The 23,211-nt window shown below is 47.9% G+C and overlaps 1 protein-coding gene across 1 annotated transcript in view; it reads right to left on the bottom strand.

The window, feature by feature from the left end:
* The window catches only part of LOC115174747 (mitochondrial peptide methionine sulfoxide reductase-like), a 117,203-nt gene that overhangs the window by 11,419 nt on the left and 82,573 nt on the right, over nt 1-23,211 (bottom strand). Inside the window, exons 4-5 of the mRNA XM_029733571.1 lie at nt 18,009-18,113; nt 12,910-13,016 (exon numbers count right to left, since the gene is read on the bottom strand). Coding sequence (XP_029589431.1) covers nt 12,910-13,016; nt 18,009-18,113 — 212 coding nt within the window. The remainder of the gene's footprint in view (nt 1-12,909; nt 13,017-18,008; nt 18,114-23,211) is intronic.

The raw sequence follows: 23,211 nt of genomic DNA on the forward strand, positions 1-23,211 counted from the left end.
ACTACTACTACCTCAGGAACACACACTACTACTACCTCAGGAACACACACACTACTACCTCAGGAACACACACTACTACCTCAGGAACACACACACTACTACCTCGGGTACACACACTACTACCTCAGGAACACACTACTACTACCTCAGGAACACACACACTACTACCTCAGGAACACACACACTACTACCTCAGGAACACACACTACTACCTCAGGAACACACACTACTACTACCTCAGGAACACTCACTACTACCTCAGGAACACACACACTACTACCTCAGGAACACACACACTACTACCTCAGGAACACTCACTACTACCTCAGGAACACACACACTACTACCTCAGGAACACACACTACTACCTCAGGAACACACACTACTACCTAAGGAACACACACTACTACTACCTCGGGAACACACACTACTACCTCAGGAACACACACACTACTACCTCAGGAACACTCACTACTACCTCAGGAACACACACTACTACCTCAGGAACACACATACTACTACATCGGGAACACACACACTACTACCTCGGGGACACACAGACTACTACATCGGGAACACACACTATTACCTCAGAAACACACACTACTACTACCTCAGGAACACACTACTACTACCTCAGGAACACACACACTACTACCTCAGGAACACACACACTACTACCTCAGGAACACACACTACTACCTCAGGAACACACACTACTACTACCTCAGGAACACTCACTACTACCTCAGGAACACACACACTACTACCTCAGGAACACACACACTACTACCTCAGGAACACTCACTACTACCTCAGGAACACACACACTACTACCTCAGGAACACACACTACTACCTCAGGAACACACACTACTACCTAAGGAACACACACTACTACTACCTCGGGAACACACACTACTACCTCAGGAACACACACACTACTACCTCAGGAACACTCACTACTACCTCAGGAACACACACTACTACCTCAGGAACACACATACTACTACATCGGGAACACACACACTACTACCTCGGGGACACACAGACTACTACATCGGGAACACACACTATTACCTCAGAAACACACACTACTACTACCTCAGGAACACACACACTACTACCTCAGGAACACACACACTACTACCTCAGGAACACACACACTACTACCTAAGGAACACACACTACTACTACCTCAGGAACACACACTACTACCTAAGGAACACACACTACTACTACCTCAGGAACACACACTACTACTACCTCAGGAACACACACACTACTACCTCAGGAACACACCTACTACTACCTCAGGAACACACACTACTACTACCTCAGGAACACACACACTACTACCTCAGGAACACACACTACTACCTCGGGGACACACAGACTACTACCTCGGGTCACACACACTACTACCTCAGGAACACACACACTACTACCTCGGGGACACACACACTACTACCTCAGGAACACACACACTACTACCTCGGGGACACACACACTACTACCTCAGGAACACACACACTACTACCTCGGGAACACACACACTATGTATCTACTGTTTTCTATTCTACTATATTTTAGTCAATGCCACTCCTACATTGCTCATCCTAATATTTATATATTTTTTTATTCTACTATTTTACTTTAGATTTGTGTGTATTGCTGTGAATTGTTAGATATTACTGCACTGTTGGAGCTAGGAACACAAGCATTTTGCTACACCTGCAATAACATCTGCTGAAAATGTGTATGTGACCAATAACATCTGCTGAAAATGTGTATGTGACCAATAACATTTGATTTGATTTGATTTTCATGGAGAATATGTGCATCCTGTGTGCCCTACAGCTGGAGAGGTGTGAAGTATTCCACACCTGTCACGTCCTGACCAGCAGAGGGAGCAATTGTATTAGTTTTGGTCAGGACGTGGCAGAGAGGTTTGTGTTATGTGTAGATTGGTTGTTGGACTCTCAATTGGAGGCAGGTGGTTCTAGTTGCCTCTGATTGGGAGTCCTATAAACAGGTGTGTGTTTTTCTTTGGGGTTGTGGGTAGTTGTTTTTGCACTGCGTTTAGTATAGCCTGCAAGACTGTTGTACTGTCGTGTTTCTTGTTTTTTCCCCGTGTATGCTTTATTCTAAAGTAATTAAAAGATGAGCATCCACATTCCCGCTGCGTATTGGTCCTCCCTTCAACACAACGACATTTTCTGTGACTACACCCCCCTTTAAATCAGCTTTGTTTTGTCAGAGGAAAAAAACATGCACACGTTTAAAAACAATATGATACTTATTGTTTTATCTATAAAATGTCTTAACTAACTTAATTTGTTTTTTAAAAAAAAATCAATTTACACATTTATTTTGGGATCCACCCCCTGTAAACGTCATCTATTTTGGCATCCACCCCTGTAAACATCATTAACCTAATGTCGTGGGAGTGGAGAAGGACCATCTCATTTCAAGCAAGCACATTTCCATCCACGTTCGCTCTCCTTGCTGTCATGACTCTCCTGTTAAGATCTGAAGGATCAGGTTACAGTGAGTACTACCTCAGGAACACACACTACTACCTCAGGAACACACACTACTACCTCGGGAACACACACACACTACTACCTCGGGAACACACACACTACTACCTCGGGAACACACACATTACTACCTCGGGAACACACACATTACTACCTCGGGAACACACACACTACTACCTCAGGAACACACACACTACTACCTCGGGAACACACACACTACTACCTCGGGAACACACACATTACTACCTCGGGAACACACACATTACTACCTCGGGAACACACACACTACTACCTCGGGAACACACACACTACTACCTCAGGAACACACACTACAACCTCTTGAACACACACACTACTACCTCGGGAACACACACACTACTACCCCGGGAACACACACACTACTACCCCGGGAACACACACACTACTACCTCGGGAACACACACACTACTACCTCGGGAACACACACACTACTACCTCGGGAACACACACACTACTACCTCGGGAACACACACACTACTACCTCAGGAACACACACACTACTACCTCAGGAACACACACTACTACCTCAGGAACACACACACTACTACCTCAGGAACACACACACTACTACCTCAGGAACACACACTACTACTACCTCAGGAACACACACTACTACTACTACTACCTCAGGAACACACACACTACTACCTCAGGAACACACACACTACTACCTCAGGAACACACACACTACTACCTCAGGAACACACACACTATTACCTCAGGAACACACACACTACTACCTCGGGAACACACACTACTACTACCACCTCGGGAACACACACACTACCTCGGGACAATGAGCGATTTATGAGCAGAGGGGGAGGGAGAGAGAGAAAAGGAGACCTTGCCTTTCTCTTTAGCCCCTCAGCCCCAGCCTCAGAGGTCATTTCCTGCAGTGCAGTGCCTCACACAGAGAGCTCCCCAATCACTCCCCATGTGAACAATACAATCAAGTCAGCCAGCGGAGCATCCACGTTCAATACCTAGACATCAAATTAACCAGACGCTTCCCAATCCACCAACTCTGCTGGTCAAAGCTGAATGGAGAACGGAACAGGATAGTGGCTGAAACGGCTTCATTCTTCCCCCGTTACAAATGACTGTGAACGACAATACTTTGTTCTCGAAGCAGATGAGCAGAAAGAAAACATCTATTCTATGTCAACGTGTTCCTTCCTGACTGAGATGATCCGAATGGGGACATTCACAATGCTCTATAATTGGCTCATTTCACAATGTGAAACATTTAAAACATTTCTAATGATTCCACCATTGACAGGCAGGACTAGAGACTAGGACTAGAGACTAGGACTAGAGACTAGGACTAGAGACTACACGATGTAGTAGATGGATAGAAAAGGAAAACACTCTCTCTTATGACTCTCATAGTGTTAGTATCCTAATGTGTGGCTGTGTATGAACTTCATGCATGTGTGTGTGTCTTTCTGCATGCATGTGTCTTTGTGAATTTGGTGTGTGTGTGTGTGTGTTCTACATGCCCGGCTTTGTTCGTGTGTGTGTGTGTGTGTGTGTGTGTGTGTGTGTGTGTGTGTGTGTGTGTGTGTGTGTGTGTGTGTGTGTGTGTGTGTGTGGTCTCTGCTGTTGGCACAGAGAGTGACATCCCTGACCTGGCTCCCCTCCCTGGCAGAGCAGGCCCTCTGTCCATAATGATGTTTAGGGGAATGTGATACATACCACTTGTTTAGGTCTCCTGTCGGTACCATCAAAAACCAAATCAAAAATGGGAAAGTCTGCATGTAAGACGAGAGCAAAAGGGAGGAAATAAGATGGGCTGCTTCACTCCTTTACTAAACTAAAGGTAGGGGATGGGAACTATGAAGAACAGGCCGTAAGTGGACAGCAGGACAGGAGAATGATTGACACCAGTGAGGTAGCATGGCTGTTCACACCCTGAGATGAGATGATGAGATGGGGACAGACCATCACAGCTTCACCGCCATCATAGAGGAGGAGAGATGGATGTGAGGTAGGTGTGTGTGTGTGAGGTAAGTGTGTGTGTGTGTGTGTGTGTGTGTGTGTGTGTGTGTGTGTGTGTGTGTGTGTGTGTGTGTGTGTGTGTGTGTGTGTGTGTGTGTGTGTGTGTGTGTGAGGCTATATCTTAGAATGCCCAATGAGAGAACCAGGTAGCCAATTGGATATTGTGTATAATCAATACCTGTGTAATATTTATAAAGTAATATTTATTATACAACCAACCATCCAAGACTGAATGACCAACAGCGTGACAGAGGGAGAAAAAGAGAGAAATCATTGGCCAAGGTTCAGTCTGTAGGTCAACAGGAAGGATGAAAATGACAGATTCATCTTCCCAAGGTGGACAGACAAAATCTACCGTAACCCCAGCAATCACAACAGTCATGTATATTAGAGTCTTCCAACTCTTCCAATACGAGTGAGTGTAATCCAACATTTCCCCCCGACACCCACAACAACACCCTTATTTACTCAACCTCTGTCCTCCCACCATTTCAAGTCATTATGTCTGAAGGACAGAGAGAGGAGTGGAAAGGAGAGGAGGGTAAGAAAGTTGAGTTTGCTACTAAAGCAATTTGAAGACAGATTTGGCCGGCAGATGGTTGGCAGCGCCGTGTTTGTTAAACCAACTGGTCTGGTGCATTAGGATGTCGGGGAACAGCATGCCACGCCGCTCCATCAAAAATTGCCACAGATGGGGGGGTACAGGGGAGGATGGGGGGAGGTGGAGGGGACAAGGCCGGGGCCTGGCAAGCTGGTCAGGAAATAACGAGAGCAGCTAGCGAACGGAGGGGGAACAGATAATTAGCCCGACCATGGCCTCCAGTCACTCAGTCATTCCACGAGAGAAGAGAGGAAGAGGGGGAGAGAGGAGAGGAGAAGGGGGGATCCCTGAGGGTGTGCAGGTGAAGGGCTGTCACAGCTGGAGAGCAACTCCCCATTACCAGGGAGGAGACTCACCTTCACCTCACACACACACACACAGAATGTACAAAACATTAGGAACACCTGCTCTTTCCATGACATAGACTGACCAGATAAATCCAGGTGAAAGCTATGATGTCTTATTGACGTCAGCTGTTAAATCCACTTCAACCAGTCTAGATAGAGAGGAGGAGACAGGGCTGTTCTGAGGGCAAAAGGGGGGGTGCAACTCAATATTAAGAAGGTGTTCTTAATGTTTTGTACACTGTGTATTTACTCTCAGTCCTCTTTCCCTTTTCCCCTAACCGTCTAGGTTTGGTTATGTCTACCATATCTCTATATCTCCTCTCTAACAGTCCTCTATCTTTCTCCAATCTCTTTATTCCTTGCCCTGTCCTGAAGTTCAGTTGGCCCTTACATCAGTGACTGCTGTCCACAGAAAACAGTCAAAATCTACCCCACTATGACCTGATGGCTCTGTGGATGACACAGTGACACAGTGTCACTGCTGTCACAACCCCTGCCTGGCCCTGGCCATAAAAACTGCAGTGACACCCTGCTGTCACCTTGAATCAAGGGCACAACTGGTTGCCGTGGTTCCCCCCTAAATCAGATCTACTGTGAGGCCTGTCATCACCTTGACAATAGTCTGTCTGTGGAGCTGCAGCCACCTCAGTAGTTATTCTGTTGAAAGGCTTATTGTGCACAGTGCGGGCACACACACACACACACACACACACACACACACACACACACACACACACACACACACACACACACACACACACACACACACACACACACACACACACAGCTCAGTTTGCTCTCTACGCCATACCATATGAGCTACTAAACAGCATCGCTATGTCATTATGTCCACATCAATATCTGGCCATAAAAATCCATAACCTCACACAAGAGGCCGGAAAATGATAATACAAGTTAATGATAATATGGAGGTTCGTGGCAAATAGCCTCTAGATAGCATGCTAGTTGCACTAGTCAACAGCATTGATGATGTGAGAGTAGAGTCATCCTAATAGTGTGATGGAGAAGTCTCTGTTTTAATGAGGTATAACAGTGGGCAGGCAGGCGAAGCCAGCAAGATAATTACAGACAGATCTCTCACCCACACTGACAGTCGGCCTAATTGGTGGAGGTGGTCGGTCGTCTCGGCAGCGAGGAGAGGTAAGCAGCAGCAGAACACGTTGTCGACAGCCTCTGAGGTAGAAACCTGTGTATTGTTGACGCACTAATAGATGGGAACACGCCGGCCATAGCTGAGTTTCTATCTCCAGTCCTGAGAGAGGAGCATGAAATCACTTCAATTTCTCTGAGATGAGGAGAAGGGAACTAACTGTGTGTCAGTCAGGTGCCATGATGTGAATGGTGAATGGGACACAGTGCTCCCTAGTGTTGGAGAAAGGAAGGGTCACCTTTTGTGTTCTCAGTGTGGAAGTGTAGCTTGTTTCAGGGATGATGAGTTGGGATATGGTGGTGTTGTGAGCTGAGACCAACGATGGTGGATGAATAAAGATAGTTCACTCAGGCCGTTTTCCATTGAAAAAAATGGTCAGTTCTGGTCTGCTTAACATGGGTGGATCTCCCCTAGACACGAATGTGATAGCAGCTGGGTCTGGTCTGCGTAGTTCATTGAATGTAACGTAACCAGACAAAACCAGGGAGTGGGATATCTCGCTTCCTCTTCCGTCTCTGCTGAGACTTTGTGTCCGAACTCAGTTTGCTTGACATATAAGACTACGATAGAACCATCTGATCTGGTTTTACAGTGATTATACCAGGAGGACATACAAGAATTTCAATGCAAATATTCTGTCTAAAAAATATGGTAAAAATAACATCTAGAATGTTTACTAATTTGGCCCACATTGCAATGCACCAGTTGCAATATAGATCAAAACAGATGAAAAAGAAAAATCTCTAAACGGAAGTATTTTATGTGTACCTTTTCAAGTTAAGCAAAGTGTACACTGACAAGGGGGACTCTCGAGCGGTTTGCAAACAGATATGGAATATTAGAGAGAATGAGAAGCAATTTGCAGCCATTTAGAAATAACTGGAGATCAAAGACATGCATATTACATCTGAAATGAAAACATCTGCTACAGTACCTCAGCCTATCGCTTCAGCCCAGGCCACCTGATTCCAAACCAATACTAACCCCTCAACCCGGGCCTAGAACTATGTCCAGCTTGATATTTGATTTCCTACACCATCATTTACTGAAATAAACTGAGATGGCAACGACTGTTGACTTGTTATTGACAGCCATCCATCTATTGGGGGTATGGGTCACTTCTGTTGATCTACTTCCTAGTGGTCCTTGCAGGGTCAGTGGAGAGGGAGACCCCACTGGGTGAAGTGCCCCAGTGTCCCTGTGCAAACTCCTCCCTCCCTCACTCTGGATCCCCCTCTTCTCCTCCTTCCTTCCCCCTCTCCATCCCCCCTCCTCTCAGTGCAGCTCGCCCCCCCCCCCGCAGCGTGGCATGATGCAGCACCTCAGACGGCAACACTCCGACGCAATAAATATGAATAACCCTGGCCTAAACCCCCCAAAGTGGAGAAGGGGGGGGACCCTCCTGGGGGGGACCCTCCCTGTCTCCATCTCCCTCTCCCTGTAACCCAGGAGACAATGAGCAAACAACCCTGTCATATTGACCTTTCACTTTCCATTTGCCACATGCACGTCCAACTATTGTCATCGCTTGTCCCCTTTAACCCGCTACCCTCCCCCTCCCGCCATTGCACTCTCCCTTTCCTTCTCTCTCTCTCACTCCCTCCAACTCTCTTTATCCCTCCCCGACTCCCCCCATTACGAACCCAGCTGTCAGTCAAAGCAGGCTTTATTAACCCTTTCCTGACCTCCATTTCATTATGCCGGGGGTCAACAGCTGATTAAAACGCAGCCGAGGTGCCTCTCTACAGATGACCTACAACCCCAGCCAAACCCCGCTTCATTAGGACTGCCTGGACCAATCATAGAGCTCGAGTGGTAGAACTGGGGTGGGGTGGGGGGGGCCTCCTCTGTTTCCATGGCAACAGTGCCGTGCTGCTGGGTTTGTGGTGCGGAACAGATGTCTCAGCAGGGGGGGGGGGGGACAGCAGACAATGGAGGAAGACGAGAGGACGGGAGGAGGACAAAGAGGCAGCATGGCCAGCAGAGGGAGTGTGTGAGCGTGTTGGTATTGTCTGTGAGTCTGAGTGTGTGTAGCACACTTTGGCAGAGTAGTGATTGTGTAAACAGAGGCTGCCACTTTGTGAACATAAACACAGCCAACAATAGCAAATGCTAGAGCAAAATAAACAGGTTTTCAGGTAAGTGCTGTGGCATTGTCTCAGACCCGTGACCAGGGGGGACATTAGTGACAAATGGCCTCCTTTCAGCCGAGACAAAACACAGCGAGACGAGCTCCGCTCACAGATGATATGATTGTCACGGTAGACAAGACGTGAACCGGAGAATAAATTAGACCCCACTCCACAACCAACCGACGCAAATGTCAAAATTCACAGAGGGAGACCACATACACGCACTGAGTAAATGTCTTTCATAACACCAGCAAACAGCACGGAAACTAACAAAGCAATAGAAACTGTAGCAGCTCATCATGTGCTACTAAAGGGGAGAAATGAAATGATGATTTTCCCTTTATACGTCTGAAACACCTTCAAATGATCTACTCCAGATAGATAGACAGTAGAGGTAGACAGCGTGGGTGTGTGGCAGGCTGCATAGAGAATGCCGTTATATTAGTTATAACCTAATACACATAACATCCCAACACAGACGCTTGCAAATATAAATGAAATCATCCACAATGTGCAGGCCAAAATGAGTTGTAGTAATAACAGCTGTGTTGTAAAGGAGATACTGACAATAGCCAATATAAGGCCTCTTCTGCAGTGGCTGCTGGGCTGTGGCCCCTGACTGCATGTGTAAATGGGGCTCATTTTGATGAGAGACTGGGTCTTGGAGGGAGGGGTAGAGGAACGGGCGATGGGATGGAGGGACCTGGTGTACCCTGGTCAGCCTTGTTACTATCCAGCCATTAGGAGAGGAGAGGCTGCAGGATCTCAGCCTCCCTCCCAGTAGCTTCATCAGCCTTGTTACTATCCAGCCATTAGGAGAGGAGAGGCTGCAGTATCTCAGCCTCCCTCCCAGTAGCTTCATCAGCCTTGTTCCTATCCAACCATTAGGAGAGGAGAGGCTGCAGTATCTCAGCCTCCCTCCCAGTAGCTTCATCAGCCTTGTTACTATCCAGCCATTAGGAGAGGAGAGACTGCAGTATCTCAGCCTCCCTCCCAGTAGCTTCATCAGCCTTGTTACTATCCAGCCATTAGGAGAGGAGAGACTGCAGTATCTCAGCCTCCCTCCCAGTAGCTTCATCAGCCTTGTTACTATCCAGCCATTAGGAGAGGAGAGACTGCAGTATCTCAGCCTCCCTCCCAGTAGCTTCATCAGCCTTGTTACTATCCAGCCATTAGGAAAGGAGAGGCTGCAGTATCTCAGCCTCCCTCCCAGTAGCTTCATCGGCCTTGTTACTATCCAGCCATTAGGAGAGGAGAGGCTGCAGTATCTCAGCCTCCCTCCCAGTAGCTTCATCAGCCTTGTTACTATCCAGCCATTAGGAGAGGAGAGGCTGCAGTATCTCAGCCTCCCTCCCAGTAGCTTCATCAGCCTTGTTACTATCCAGCCATTAGGAGAGGAGAGACTGCAGTATCTCAGCCTCCCTCCCAGTAGCTTCATCAGCCTTGTTACTATCCAGCCATTAGGAGAGGAGAGACTGCAGTATCTCAGCCTCCCTCCCAGTAGCTTCATCAGCCTTGTTACTATCCAGCCATTAGGAGAGGAGAGGCTGCAGTATCTCAGCCTCCCTCCCAGTAGCTTCATCAGCTTTGTTACTATCCAGCCATTAGGAGAGGAGAGGCTGCAGTATCTCAGCCTCCCTCCCAGTAGCTTCATCAGCTTTGTTACTATCCAGCCATTAGGAGAGGAGAGGCTGCAGTATCTCAGCCTCCCTCCCAGTAGCTTCATCGGCCTTGTTATTATCCAGCCATTAGGAGAGGAGAGGCTGCAGTATCTCAGCCTCCCTCCCAGTAGCTTCATCGGCCTTGTTACTATCCAGCCATTAGGAGAGGAGAGGCTGCAGTATCTCAGCCTCCCTCCCAGTAGCTGCATCGGCCTTGTTACTATCCAGCCATTAGGAGAGGAGAGGCTGCAGTATCTCAGCCTCCCTCCCAGTAGCTTCATCAGCCTTGTTACTATCCAGCCATTAGGAGAGGAGAGACTGCAGTATCTCAGCCTCCCTCCCAGTAGCTTCATCAGCCTTGTTACTATCCAGCCATTAGGAGAGGAGAGGCTGCAGTATCTCAGCCTCCCTCCCAGTAGCTTCATCAGCCTTGTTACTATCGAGCCATTAGGAGAGGAGAGGCTGCAGTATCTCAGCCTCCCTCCCAGTAGCTTCATCAGCCTTGTTACTATCCAGCCATTAGGAGAGGAGAGGCTGCAGTATCTCAGCCTCCCTCCCAGTAGCTTCATCAGCCTTGTTCCTATCCAGCCATTAGGAGAGGAGAGGCTGCAGTATCTCAGCCTCCCTCCCAGTAGCTTCATCAGCCTTGTTACTATCCAGCCATTAGGAGAGGAGAGGCTGCAGGATCTCAGCCTCCCTCCCAGTAGCTTCATCAGCCTTGTTACTATCCAGCCATTAGGAGAGGAGAGGCTGCAGTATCTCAGCCTCCCTCCCAGTAGCTTCATCAGCCTTGTTCCTATCCAGCCATTAGGAGAGGAGAGGCTGCAGTATCTCAGCCTCCCTCCCAGTAGCTTCATCAGCCTTGTTACTATCCAGCCATTAGGAGAGGAGAGGCTGCAGTATCTCAGCCTCCCTCCCAGTAGCTTCATCAGCTTGAGGCAACACTCCGTGAAAGAACAAATCCAACCAATATGCTGCCCCTCCTCCTCCTCCTACTCTCCTCCTCCTTTCCTCCACTTCCACCTCCTCCCCCACCTCCTCCTTCTCCGTGGGAGTGTACTTCCTATCTCCCCGTCTGGCTTAGACACCCCAACCCTGGCCTGGGAAGCTGCATGGAGCGGTGTGTCAGCCCGATGAATAGCCCACTGCAGGTCAGGTACAGTGAAGGTGGTAAGCAAACAGAGAAAATGTGTATGTTGGCAGCAACTGAATATCTTATTGTTTCTATTGAAGGAAAAGTTAACTATTTAATGTAACTAACCTGATATGAAACGTATTGAATAGCTCCAAGGTTGACATTTCAGGACTGTACATGAAATGGTTCTCAACTCAACTGTGTATGTATGCTCTGTTCTGCCGATGAAGAGGTGGAGCACTGCTCATCCAGACGGATCTGACGCACCTTTCCCTCGTCTTGTCTCCTCGCTGCACAAAGACAGTATGGCAGAACTTCATCTGAATACAGCAGCTCAACAATAGAACAACGAAGGTGTCCCAGACACTCAAGGTCATCTCATCGACACTCTCCAATGAGAGATTCAACTGTCAATAGATATAGGGACACGTCTTTATCCATCACTTGTCTAACATCCTGTGGTTGACATACCTCAGCTTCCATACTGAACAAAGGAGAGAAGGGCCGGCTAAATGGAGAGCGAGGCAAGGGCGGAAATCAGGTCAGAGAAAGTGGTTACAGAAGGAATCATGACAAGAGAGGAGCTAGAGAGAGCTAGAGAGAGAAAGAGAGAGACCGAGAGAGAGAGAGAGAGAGAGAGAGAGAGAGAGCGAGAAGAGAGAACGAGAGAGAGAGAAGAGAGCAGTAAGGTTGTAGCCACCGGACGGATAGAGAGAGAAGGAGAGAGAAGCAGGAAGGAGAGACCAGCCTAGCTCCACTGTAAGCTCATGTTTTCTTTCTTCCTCTGTCTGTCTCTCCCTTCTTCTGGAAGCCATGCATGCAGCAGTGTTGGGGAGGGTGGGGTCTAGTGCGGTAAAGCTGCTCCACATAGCATTGCACCACCGAGATTCTGCTGTTCCTCCCCTCCTGTTTTTTCCTCTCACTAGGGGAATCAGTGGCAGCATGCAATCCCTCTCCATTAAACATATGCATTATGCAGGTGGCGTAGCCTGCCTGGCTTTATGCATGTTCCCTGTAAGGTGACGGGATTTGAACCTGGACTGATGCTCGTTGGAAAGATGGGTGTGTTGCAGCAAGCATTTAATGTGACTGGTGCAGTCGGGGGAAAAAACGTTGTCTTTCTCAATGTAAAGGTGGTATAATGTGTTCTGGTTTGGGTGGTATGGCTACTGTATAGGATTTTCCGTATTTATTTATTCGGGGGAATTGGATTTTCTTTCACATCCAGCTTTTGTTTCTACGGCTTGAACCTCTCGAGAGAACTGATTATTGAGTTACTTTACCTTCTGATAGTCGTCTTTGGAGGCCAGAGCCTCTTCAAGCTGCTCCTGTGTGTATGTGTAAATGGCTGATCGATAGGTCGTTCCTACATCGTTACCCTGGCGCATTCCTGACAATGAGAGAGAGAAGGCAACGTTGTGTAACTGTTAGAGAATTTACTGGACTAAAGAAACCACTTTTCACTCAATATAGAGGAAGACAAACAAAGGACAAATCACACAGAGAGAGACACACACACAACCACACTCAGACAAACAGACAAACAAAGGGTTATACATAAACAAAAAAAGAAACGTCCTCTCACTGTCAACTGCGTTTATTTTCAGCAAACTTAACATGTGTAAATATTTGTATGAACATAAGATTCAACAACTGAGACATAAACTGAACATGTTCCACAGACATGTGACTAACAGAAATTGAATAATGTGTCCCTGAACAAAGGGGGGGTCAAAATCAAAAGTAACAGTCAGTATCTGGTATGGCCACCAGCTGCACTAAGTACTGCAGTGCATCTCCTCCTCATGGACTGCACCAGTTCTTGCTGTGAGATGTTACGCCACTCTTCCACCAAGGCACCTGCAGGTTCCCGGACATTTCTGGGGGGAATGGTCCAAGCCCTCATCCTCCGATCCAACAGGTCCCAGACGTGCTCAATGGGATTGAGATCCGGGCTCTTTGCTGGCCACGGCAGAACACTGACATTCCTGTCTTGCACGAAATCACGCACAGAACGAGCAGTATGGCTGGTGGCACTGTCATGCTGGAGGGCCGTGTCAGGATGAGCCTGCAGGAAGGGTACCACATGAGGGAGGAGGATGTCTTCCCTCCACCTCCAAATCGATCCCGCTCAAGAGCGCAGGCCTCGGTGTAACGCTCATTCCATTGACAATAAACGCGAATCCGACCATCACCCCTTGTGAGACAAAACCGTGACTCGTCAGTGAAGAGCACTTTTTGCCAGTCCTGTCTGGTCCAGCGACGGTGGGTTTGTGCCCATAGGCGACGTTGTTGCCGATGATGTCTGGTGAGGACCTGCCTTACAACAGGCCTACAAGCCCTCAGTCCAGCCTCTCTCAGCCTTTTGCGGACAGTCTGAGCACTGATGGAGGGATTGTGCGTTCCTGGTGTAACACGGGCAGTTGTTGTTGCCATCCTGTACCTGTCCCGCAGGTGTGATGTTCGGATGCACCGATCCTGTGCAGGTGTTGATACATGTGGTCTGCCACTGCGAGGACGATCAGCTGTCCGTTCTGTCTCCCTGTAGCGCTGTCTTAGGCGTCTCACAGTACGGACATTGCAATTTATTGCCCTGGCCACATCTGCAGTCCTCATGCCTTCTTGCAGCATGCCTAAGGCACGTTCACGCAGAGACGCAGGGCATCTTTCTTTTGGTGTTTTTCAGAGTCAGTAGAAAGGCCTCTTTAGTGTCCTAAGTTTTCATAACTGTAACCTTAATTGCCTACCGTCTGTAAGCTGTTAGTGTCTCAACGACCGTTCCACAGGCGCAAGTTCATTAATTGTTTATGGTACCTTGAACAAGCATGGGAAACAGTGTTTAAACCCTTTACAATGAAGATCTGTGAAGTTAGGGTCCTGAAAAAGGGATGTTTCTTTTTTTGCTGAGTTTATATACACTGCTCAAAAAAATAAAGGGAACACTTAAACAACACATCCTAGATCTGAATGAAAGAAATAATCTTATTAAATGCTTTTTTCTTTACATAGTTGAATGTGCTGACAACAAAATCACACAAAAATAATCAATGGAAATCCAATTTATCAACCCATGGAGGTCTGGATTTGGAGTCACACTCAAAATTAAAGTGGAAAACCACACCACAGGCTGATCCAACTTGGATGTAATGTCCTTAAAACAAGTCAAAATGAGGCTCAGTAGTGTGTGTGGCCTCCACGTGCCTGTATGACCTCCCTACAATGCCTGGGCATGCTCCTGATGAGGTGGCGGGTGGTCTCCTGAGGGATCTCCTCCCTGACCTGGACTAAAGCATCCGCCAACTCCTGGACAGTCTGTGGTGCAATGTGGCGTTGGTGGATGGAGCGAGACATGATGTCCCAGATGTGCTCAATTGGATTCAGGTCTGGGGAACGGGCGGGCCAGTCCATAGCATCAATGCCTTCCTCTTGCAGGAACTGCTGACACACTCCAGCCACATGAGGTCTAGCCTTGTCTTGCATTAGGAGGAACCCAGGGCCAACCGCACCAGCATATGGTCTCACAAGGGGTCTGAGGATCTCATCTCGGAACCTAATGGCAGTCAGGCTACCTCTGGCAAGCACATGGAGGGCTGTGCGGCCCCCCCGAAGAAATGCCACCCCACACCATGACTGACCCACCGCCAAACCGGTCATGCTGGAGGATGTTGCAGGCAGCAGAACGTTCAACACGGCGTCTCCAGACTCTGTCACGTCTGTCACGTGCTCAGTGTGAACCTGCTTTCATCTGTGAAGAGCACAGGGCGCCAGTGGCGAATTTGCCAATCTTGGTGTTCTCTGGCAAATGCCAAACGTCCTGCACGGTGTTGGGCTGTAAGCACAACCCCCACCTGTGGATGTCGGGCGCTCATACCACCCTCATGGAGTCTGTTTCTGACCGTTTAAGCAGACGCATGCACATTTGTGGCCTGCTGGAGCTCATTTTGCAGGGCTCTGGCAGTGCTCCTACTGCTCCTCCTTGCACAAAGGCGGAGGTAGCGGTCCTGCTGCTGGGTTGTTGCCCTCCTACGGCCTCCTCCACGTCTCCTGATGTACTGGCCTGTCTCCTGGTAGCGCCTCCATGCTCTGGACACTACGCTGACAGACACAGCAAACCTTCTTGCCACAGCTCGCATTGATGTGCCATCCTGGATGAGCTGCACTACCTGAGCCACTTGTGTGGGTTGTAGACTCCGTCTCATGCTACCACTAGAGTGAAAGCACCGCCAGCATTCAAAAGTGACCAAAACATCAGCCAGGAAGCATAGGAACTGAGAAGTGGTCTGTGGTCCCCACCTGCTGAACCACTCTTTTATTGGGGGTGTCTTGCTTATTGCCTATAATTTCCACCTGTTGTCTATTCCATTTGCACAACAGCATGTGAAATTTATTGTCAATCAGTGTTGCTTCCTAAGTGGACAGTTTGATTTCACAGAAGTGTGATTGACTTGGAGTTACATTGTGTTGTTTAAGTGTTCCCTTTATTTTTTTGAGCAGTGTATAAGGGGACCTAATCTGAGATCATTTCATTCGCCAACCAACCACCAGACGGTGTTTCTCTGACAGGCTCGTCTTATGAACCAAACTCACAATCAACCCTGTCTGTCTGGGGAAAACTACCTGGAGATGAGACCAGACCAACCGTGCTGTAATTTCAATCAAAGTACAGTTCACCTTCATCCATATATAGGAACTGATACCGATACTTCCTGCCTGCCTCTGTGTAATTATTCTGTTGCTGGGAGCGGAGAGTGAGCTGTGCAGACACACAGTGAACCACACTGATTTTGTTCCCTGACAAAAAGCTCCCATTCCAACACGCAATCATTGGCTAGGTGTTAGAGGACATTTTTGGTCATACTGTTGATAGTAGTGTCCTGTTACGATCACATGGCATATGACAGTGAGTCTTATGATATGGGAATCAGTAGGTTAACCTCCTCTAGCATCACTGGGCCTGTGAGCAGCACTTCAGAGAGTACTTGACCTTAGTCTCTATCTGAACCTACCTGAATATTACATCCACTTTGGGAACTAAACTACAGTGGGAAGATATGCAGGTACACTGTATTCACTGAGTATAACAAACATTAGGAACACCTTCCTAATATTGAGTTGTACCCCCTTTTGCCTTCAGAACAGCCTCAATTCGTCGGGGTATGGACTCCACAAGGTGTTGAAAGCGTTCCACAGGGATGCTGGCCCATGTTGACTCCAATGCTTCCCACAGTTGTGTCAAGTTGGTTGGATGTCCTTTGGGTGGTGGACCATTTTTGATACCACGGGAAACTGTTGAGTGTGAAAAACCCAGCAGCGTTGTAGTTCTTGACGCACTCAAACCGGTGCACCTGGCACCTACTACCATACCCTGTTCAAAGGTACTTCAATCTTTTGTCTGGCCCATTCACCCTCTGAATGGCACACATACACAATCCATGTCTCAATTATCTTCAGGCCTCAAAATCCTTATTTAACCTGTCTCCTCCTCTTCATCTACACTGGTTGAAGTGGATTTAACAGCTGACGTCAATAAGAGATCATAGCTTTCACCTGGATTCACCTGGTCAGTCTGTCATGGAAACAGCAGGTGTTCTTAATGTTTTGTACACTCAGTGTGGGTAATGCATTATGGATGCATATTGTATTTAATCAGGATCTTTGTTTGAGCCCACCATATCAAACCATCTAATCTAAAATAGCATCTTTGAAAAAGTTGAATGGAGGAAATGAACAGTTATATTCTGCATGCTATGTGCAACAGCAGTATTCTGGAGCCAAACCACTCAGGAAGTAGGTCATGATTCATGACACTGAAGTGACCTGAGAATGATAACGTAGTACTGTCAACAGTGTGGAAGAAAGTCACCAACAATGTGCCTCATCCAGTGTGTATTCTACTCTGGGTGATATTGTGTGTGTGTATCTTCTTCTCTACTGTGTGTCATAGCTTGTGTGTGTGTGTTTAAGGTTGTCCAGAGGTTGGGCTGGCCAGCGGAGTTGACGTGCCTGAGGTGGGGAGGGGTCAGAGCTAACACAGAGAGGCACATTTCTCTGGGGCCGTGTGTACCCTGTGGACTCACACACACTCACAAAGGGTCAACAAGGGTCAAATTAAACACACACTCACAGCGCTGTGTGTGATTAGGTCACACACTCCAGGCACCTCTCTGGGTGGAGCGTGACTTTCTCTCTCTCCTTCCCTTCCTCCCTCCCTTCATTCCATAGAACCCTGATTGTAGGCGCTCAAAATGGCGGACTCATCATTTTGTTATGGATAGCTTAGGGCAGAGAGAGAGCAGTATAGACTTGGTTTAAACTACGGCAAGTTGTTTGGAAATACTGTACCAGAGGTGTCTGTGTGTGGATGGACAGAGAGGGTTTTTACCTTGAGTTGGGTTGTGGCTCTCCCAAAACACCTTGAGCAGCGTGGAGAAACTTGTCTTCTCTGGCTCCCAGACCACCCGGACAACCTCAGTATGACCTGTTCTACCTGAAGGAGACAGCAGAAGACAGGAGAGATGGGGAGATTAGAAGTAGGCAGAAAGTTGCCCCTGTCCACTGGTCCAGGATCAGATATTTCCTTATCCCTCTGGTTAAGATTAGGAGTGGTTTATGATAATCTCATTCTAGCTCTGTGGATAAGTAACCTTGAGTTTTCTATCAACTCATCAGAAGCAGTGAAAAGCCTGACTGTGAGTGTCTCTTGTTCTCCAGTCCAGTCGTGAGCTACTGTCCTGGAGGAGTTCTGAATGTTTTAACCAAGAAGAGAGCCCCTCTGGCCCAGGGCTCTGGAGGTACAGAAGGAGTGTCCTCCAACCACGCAAGCTGGAGACCCAGGACGGTACGGGCTGATTGGATAGAGCTGTTTGGAGAACTCTTTCATTCACTCTTCCTCTTCTACCTCCTCCTTTCTCTTTCTGTCTTCTCATCCCATACTTTGTCTGATCTCGCTCCCCACCTCACTGGCAGTTGAATACCGAGTGCCGAGGGACATTCACAAAAGTTCACATCTCAATATGACCGAGTAAAACAGTGTTTCATATAACGGCCCGCTCTTCTATTCCAAATTCAAGACATTTCTAGCGAGATGACTTTATTCCACTGAGATTGGTATGTGTTTAATATCACCTCATAAGGCTGTGTTCTCCACTATCTGCAGCACATCTACAGCTGGGATATTAAAAAAGTAATAAGAACTAACCTGTAGGGTCACTCTCATTACAGACTGACGCTACAGAGGAACTGTACAATAAACCTGATGGAAGAACACAGTCCTGGAGACAGGAGGAGGGACAAGGAAGTAGATGGGACACAACTGATATGGTGTATCATTTTGTGCACACACATACACACACACTCACAAGCCCATGCACAGTTGATTGCACAGACGCACGCTCAGATTCAGGAATCCATTTTCTCCCTCCCTCTCTCTACCATTCTCTCTCCCTATAAACAATTCTTTCTTTCAAATCCATCCATCCATCGTCTCTCTTTCAGCCTCTCTTTATTTCTCCTTTCTCCTCCATCCGGTGGCTCCCTCGCTCAGCTGGTGGGCCTGGCAGTGGAGCTGTGTGTTCAGGGTGAGCTGAAGGACGCCTGAGACACACACACACACACACACACACACACACACACACACACACACACACACACACACACACACACACACACACACACACACACACACACATCATCCGCTGGCAGCTCAGGGGAGGATGGGCAACACGGCTACCAGCATGAGGCTCAGCAGAAGTCAGAAGTCCATATGCCACCACTCTCCGCATCCCACTGCACTATATGCATGGGCTGGAGCAAAGAATATGTTGCACTCTTTTTTATTCAGATTTCATTTTCAAATGTGATTGACCAACTATGGTGTTCAAAGACAATGAGGACTTGTGACCTCCAGCCCTGTATTCATGTACTGCCCTGTCCTATTTTCTACTGTACACATCCCTCATCCAAATGATGCTTTCCTCCATTCTCTCTCTCTGTTTCTCTGTCTTTGTGTCGGTTGTCTGTTCAATACATTCCTGCAACCCCTAATCCCTTGTTGACACAGGATCCCGTTCCAATCTGCACACTGCAGACGCTCTGCTGGGATTAGCACTGTCTGCAGAGGAGCCACGGTATATGTGTGTTTCTGTGTGCAGACAGGGGAAGGAGGAAGGGGTACAGTTATCTTTCTACAGCCACACAGGGCTCAAACCCCCTCACCCCTCCTCAAACCCCCTCACATTGATCTGCAGCCCCAGCAGCAGTGAGTAACAGTCAGTAACAATTAGTAGCAGTCAGTAACAGTCAGATACAGTCAGTAGCATTCAGTAGCAGTCAGTAGCCGCCAGTAGCCATCAGTAGCATTCAGTAGCCACCAGTAGCCGTCAGTAGCAGTCAGTAGCAGTCAGTAGCAGTCAGTAGCAGTCAGTAGCCGTCAGCAGCCGCCAGTAGCCGCCAGTAGCATTCAGTAGCCATCAGTAGCAGTCAGTAACAGTCAGTAACAGTCAGTAACAGTCAGCAGCAGTCAGCAGCAGTCAGTAACAGTCAGTAGCAGTCAGCAGCAGTCAGCAACAGTCAGTAACAGTCAGTAGCAGTCAGTAGCAGTCAGTAACAGTCAGTAACAGTCAATAGCCATCAGTAGCAGTCAGTAGCAGTCAGTAGCTATCAGTAACAGTCAGTAGCAGTCAGTAGCAGTCAGTAACAGTCAGTAACAGTCAATAGCCATCAGTAGCAGTCAGTAGCAGTCAGTAGCTATCAGTAACAGTCAGTAGCCGTCAGTAGCCATCAGTAGCATTCAGTAACAGTCAGTAACAGTCAGTAACAGTCAGTAAGTCAGACACAGTCAGTAGCATTCAGTAGCAGTCAGTAGCAGCCAGTAGCCATCAGTAGCATTCAGTAGCCACCAGTAGCCGTCAGTAGCCGCCAGTAGCAGTCAGTAGCAGTCAGTAGCATTCAGTAGCATTCAGTAGCAGTCAGTAGCCGTCAGCAGCCGCCAGTAGCCGCCAGTAGCATTCAGTAGCCGTCAGTAGCATTCAGTAGCCGTCAGTAGCAGTCAGTAGCCGCCAGTAGAATTCAGTAGCCGTCAGTAGCATTCAGTAGCCGTCAGTAGCATTCAGTAGCCGTCAGTAGCATTCAGTAGCCGTCAGTAGCAGTCAGTAGCAGTCAGTAGCATTCACTAACAGTCAGTAACAGTCAGTAGCCGTCAGTAGCCATCAGTAACAGTCAGTAGCCGTCAGTAGCAGTCAGTAGCATTCACTGACAGTCAGTAACAGTCAGTAGCCGTCAGTAACAGTCAGTAGCAGTCAGTAGCATTCACTAACAGTCAGTAGCCATCAGTAGCAGTCAGTAACAGTCAGTAACAGTCAGTAGCCGTCAGTAGCCGTCAGTAGCCGTCAGTAGCATTCACTAACAGTCAGTAACAGTCAGTAGCAGTCAGTAGCCATCAGTAGCAGTCAGTAACAGTCAGTAACAGTCAGTAGCCATCAGTAGCATTCACTAACAGTCAGTAACAGTCAGTAGCCGTCAGTAGCAGTCAGTAGCCGTCAGTAGCAGTCAGTAACAGTCGATAGCATTCAGTAACAGTCAGTAAGTCAGTAACAGTCAGTAGCAGTCAGTAGCAGTCAATAGCAGTCAATAGCAGTCAGTGGCAGTCAGTAACAGTCAATAGCAGTCAATAGCAGTCAGTAGCAGTGAGTGGCAGTCAGTAACAGTCAATAGCAGTCAGTAATAGTCAGTTGCAGTCAGTAGCTGTCAGTAGCCGTCAGTAGCAGTCAGTAGCATTCACTAACAGTCAGTAGCCGTCAGTAGCCATCAGTAACAGTCAGTAGCCGTCAGTAGCAGTCAGTAGCATTCACTGACAGTCAGTAACAGTCAGTAGCCGTCAGTAACAGTCAGTAGCAGTCAGTAGCATTCACTAACAGTCAGTAGCCATCAGTAGCAGTCAGAGGCAGTCAGTAACAGTCAGTAGCCGTCAGTAGCCGTCAGTAGCCGTCAGTAGCATTCACTAACAGTCAGTAACAGTCAGTAGCAGTCAGTAGCCATCAGTAGCAGTCAGTAACAGTAAGTAACAGTCAGTAACCATCAGTAGCAGTCAGTAACAGTCAGTAGCCGTCAGTAGCAGTCAGTAGCCGTCAGTAGCCGTCAGTAGCAGTCAGTAACAGTCGATAGCATTCAGTAACAGTCAATAGCAGTCAGTAACAGTCAATAGCAGTCAGTAACAGTCAGTAAGTCAGTAACAGTCAGTAACAGTCAGTAGCAGTCAATAGCAGTCAGTGGCAGTCAGTAACAGTCAATAGCAGTCAATAGCAGTCAGTAGCAGTCAGTAGCAGTGAGTGGCAGTCAGTAACAGTCAATAGCAGTCAGTAACAGTCAGTTGCAGTCAGTAGCTGTCAGTAGCCGTCAGTAGCTGTCAGTAGCAGTGAGTGGCAGTCAGTAACAGTAAATAGCAGTCAGTAACAGTCAGTTGCAGTCAGTAGCCGTCAGTAGCCGTCAGTAGCCATCAGTAACAGTCAGTAGCAGTCAGTAGCAGTCAGTAGCAGTCAGTAGCAGTCAGTAGCCGTCAGTAGCAAAGAATATGCTGCACTCTTTTTTATTCAGATTTCTTTTTCAAATGTGATTGACTGTGATTGACCAACTATGGTGTTCAAAGACAATGAGGACTTGTGACCTCCAGCCCTGTATTCATGTACTGCCCTGTCCTATTTTCTACTGTACACATCCCTCATCCAAATGATGCTTTCCTCCATTCTCTCTCTCTGTTTCTCTGTCTTTGTGTTGGTTGTCTGTTCAATACATTCCTGCAACCCCTAATCCCTTGTTGACACAGGATCCCGTTCCAATCTGCACACTGCAGACGCTCTGCTGGGATTAGCGCTGTCTGCAGAGGAGCCACGGTGTATGTGTGTTTCTGTGTGCAGACAGGGGAAGGAGGAAGGGGTACAGTTATCTTTCTACAGCCACACAGGGCTCAAACCCCCTCACCACTCCTCAAACCCCCTCACATTGATCTGCAGCCCCAGCAGCAGTGAGTAACAGTCAGTAACAATTAGTAGCAGTCAGTAACAGTCAGACACAGTCAGTAGCATTCAGTAGCAGTCAGTAGCCGCCAGTAGCCATCAGTAGCATTCAGTAGCCACCAGTAGCCGTCAGTAGCAGTCAGTAGCAGTCAGTAGCAGTCAGTAGCAGTCAGTAGCCGTCAGCAGCCGCCAGTAGCCGCCAGTAGCATTCAGTAGCCGTCAGTAGCAGTCAGTAGCCGTCAGTAGCAGTCAGTAACATTCAGTAACAGTCAGTAACAGTCAGCAAGTCAGTAACAGTCAGCAGCAGTCAGCAGCAGTCAGTAACAGTCAGTAGCAGTCAGTAGCAGTCAGCAGCAGTCAGTAACAGTCAGTAACAGTCAGTAGCAGTCAGTAGCAGTCAGTAGCAGTCAGTAACAGTCAGTAACAGTCAGTAACAGTCAATAGCCATCAGTAGCAGTCAGTAGCAGTCAGTAGCTATCAGTAACAGTCAGTAGCCGGCAGTAGCATTCAGTAGCAGTCAGTAGTATTCAGTAGCATTCAGTAGCAGTCAGCAGCCGTCAGCAGCCGCCAGTAGCC

This window comes from Salmo trutta, chromosome 35, assembly GCF_901001165.1.
Source record: "Salmo trutta chromosome 35, fSalTru1.1, whole genome shotgun sequence".
Classification (NCBI taxonomy): Eukaryota; Metazoa; Chordata; class Actinopteri; order Salmoniformes; family Salmonidae; genus Salmo; species Salmo trutta.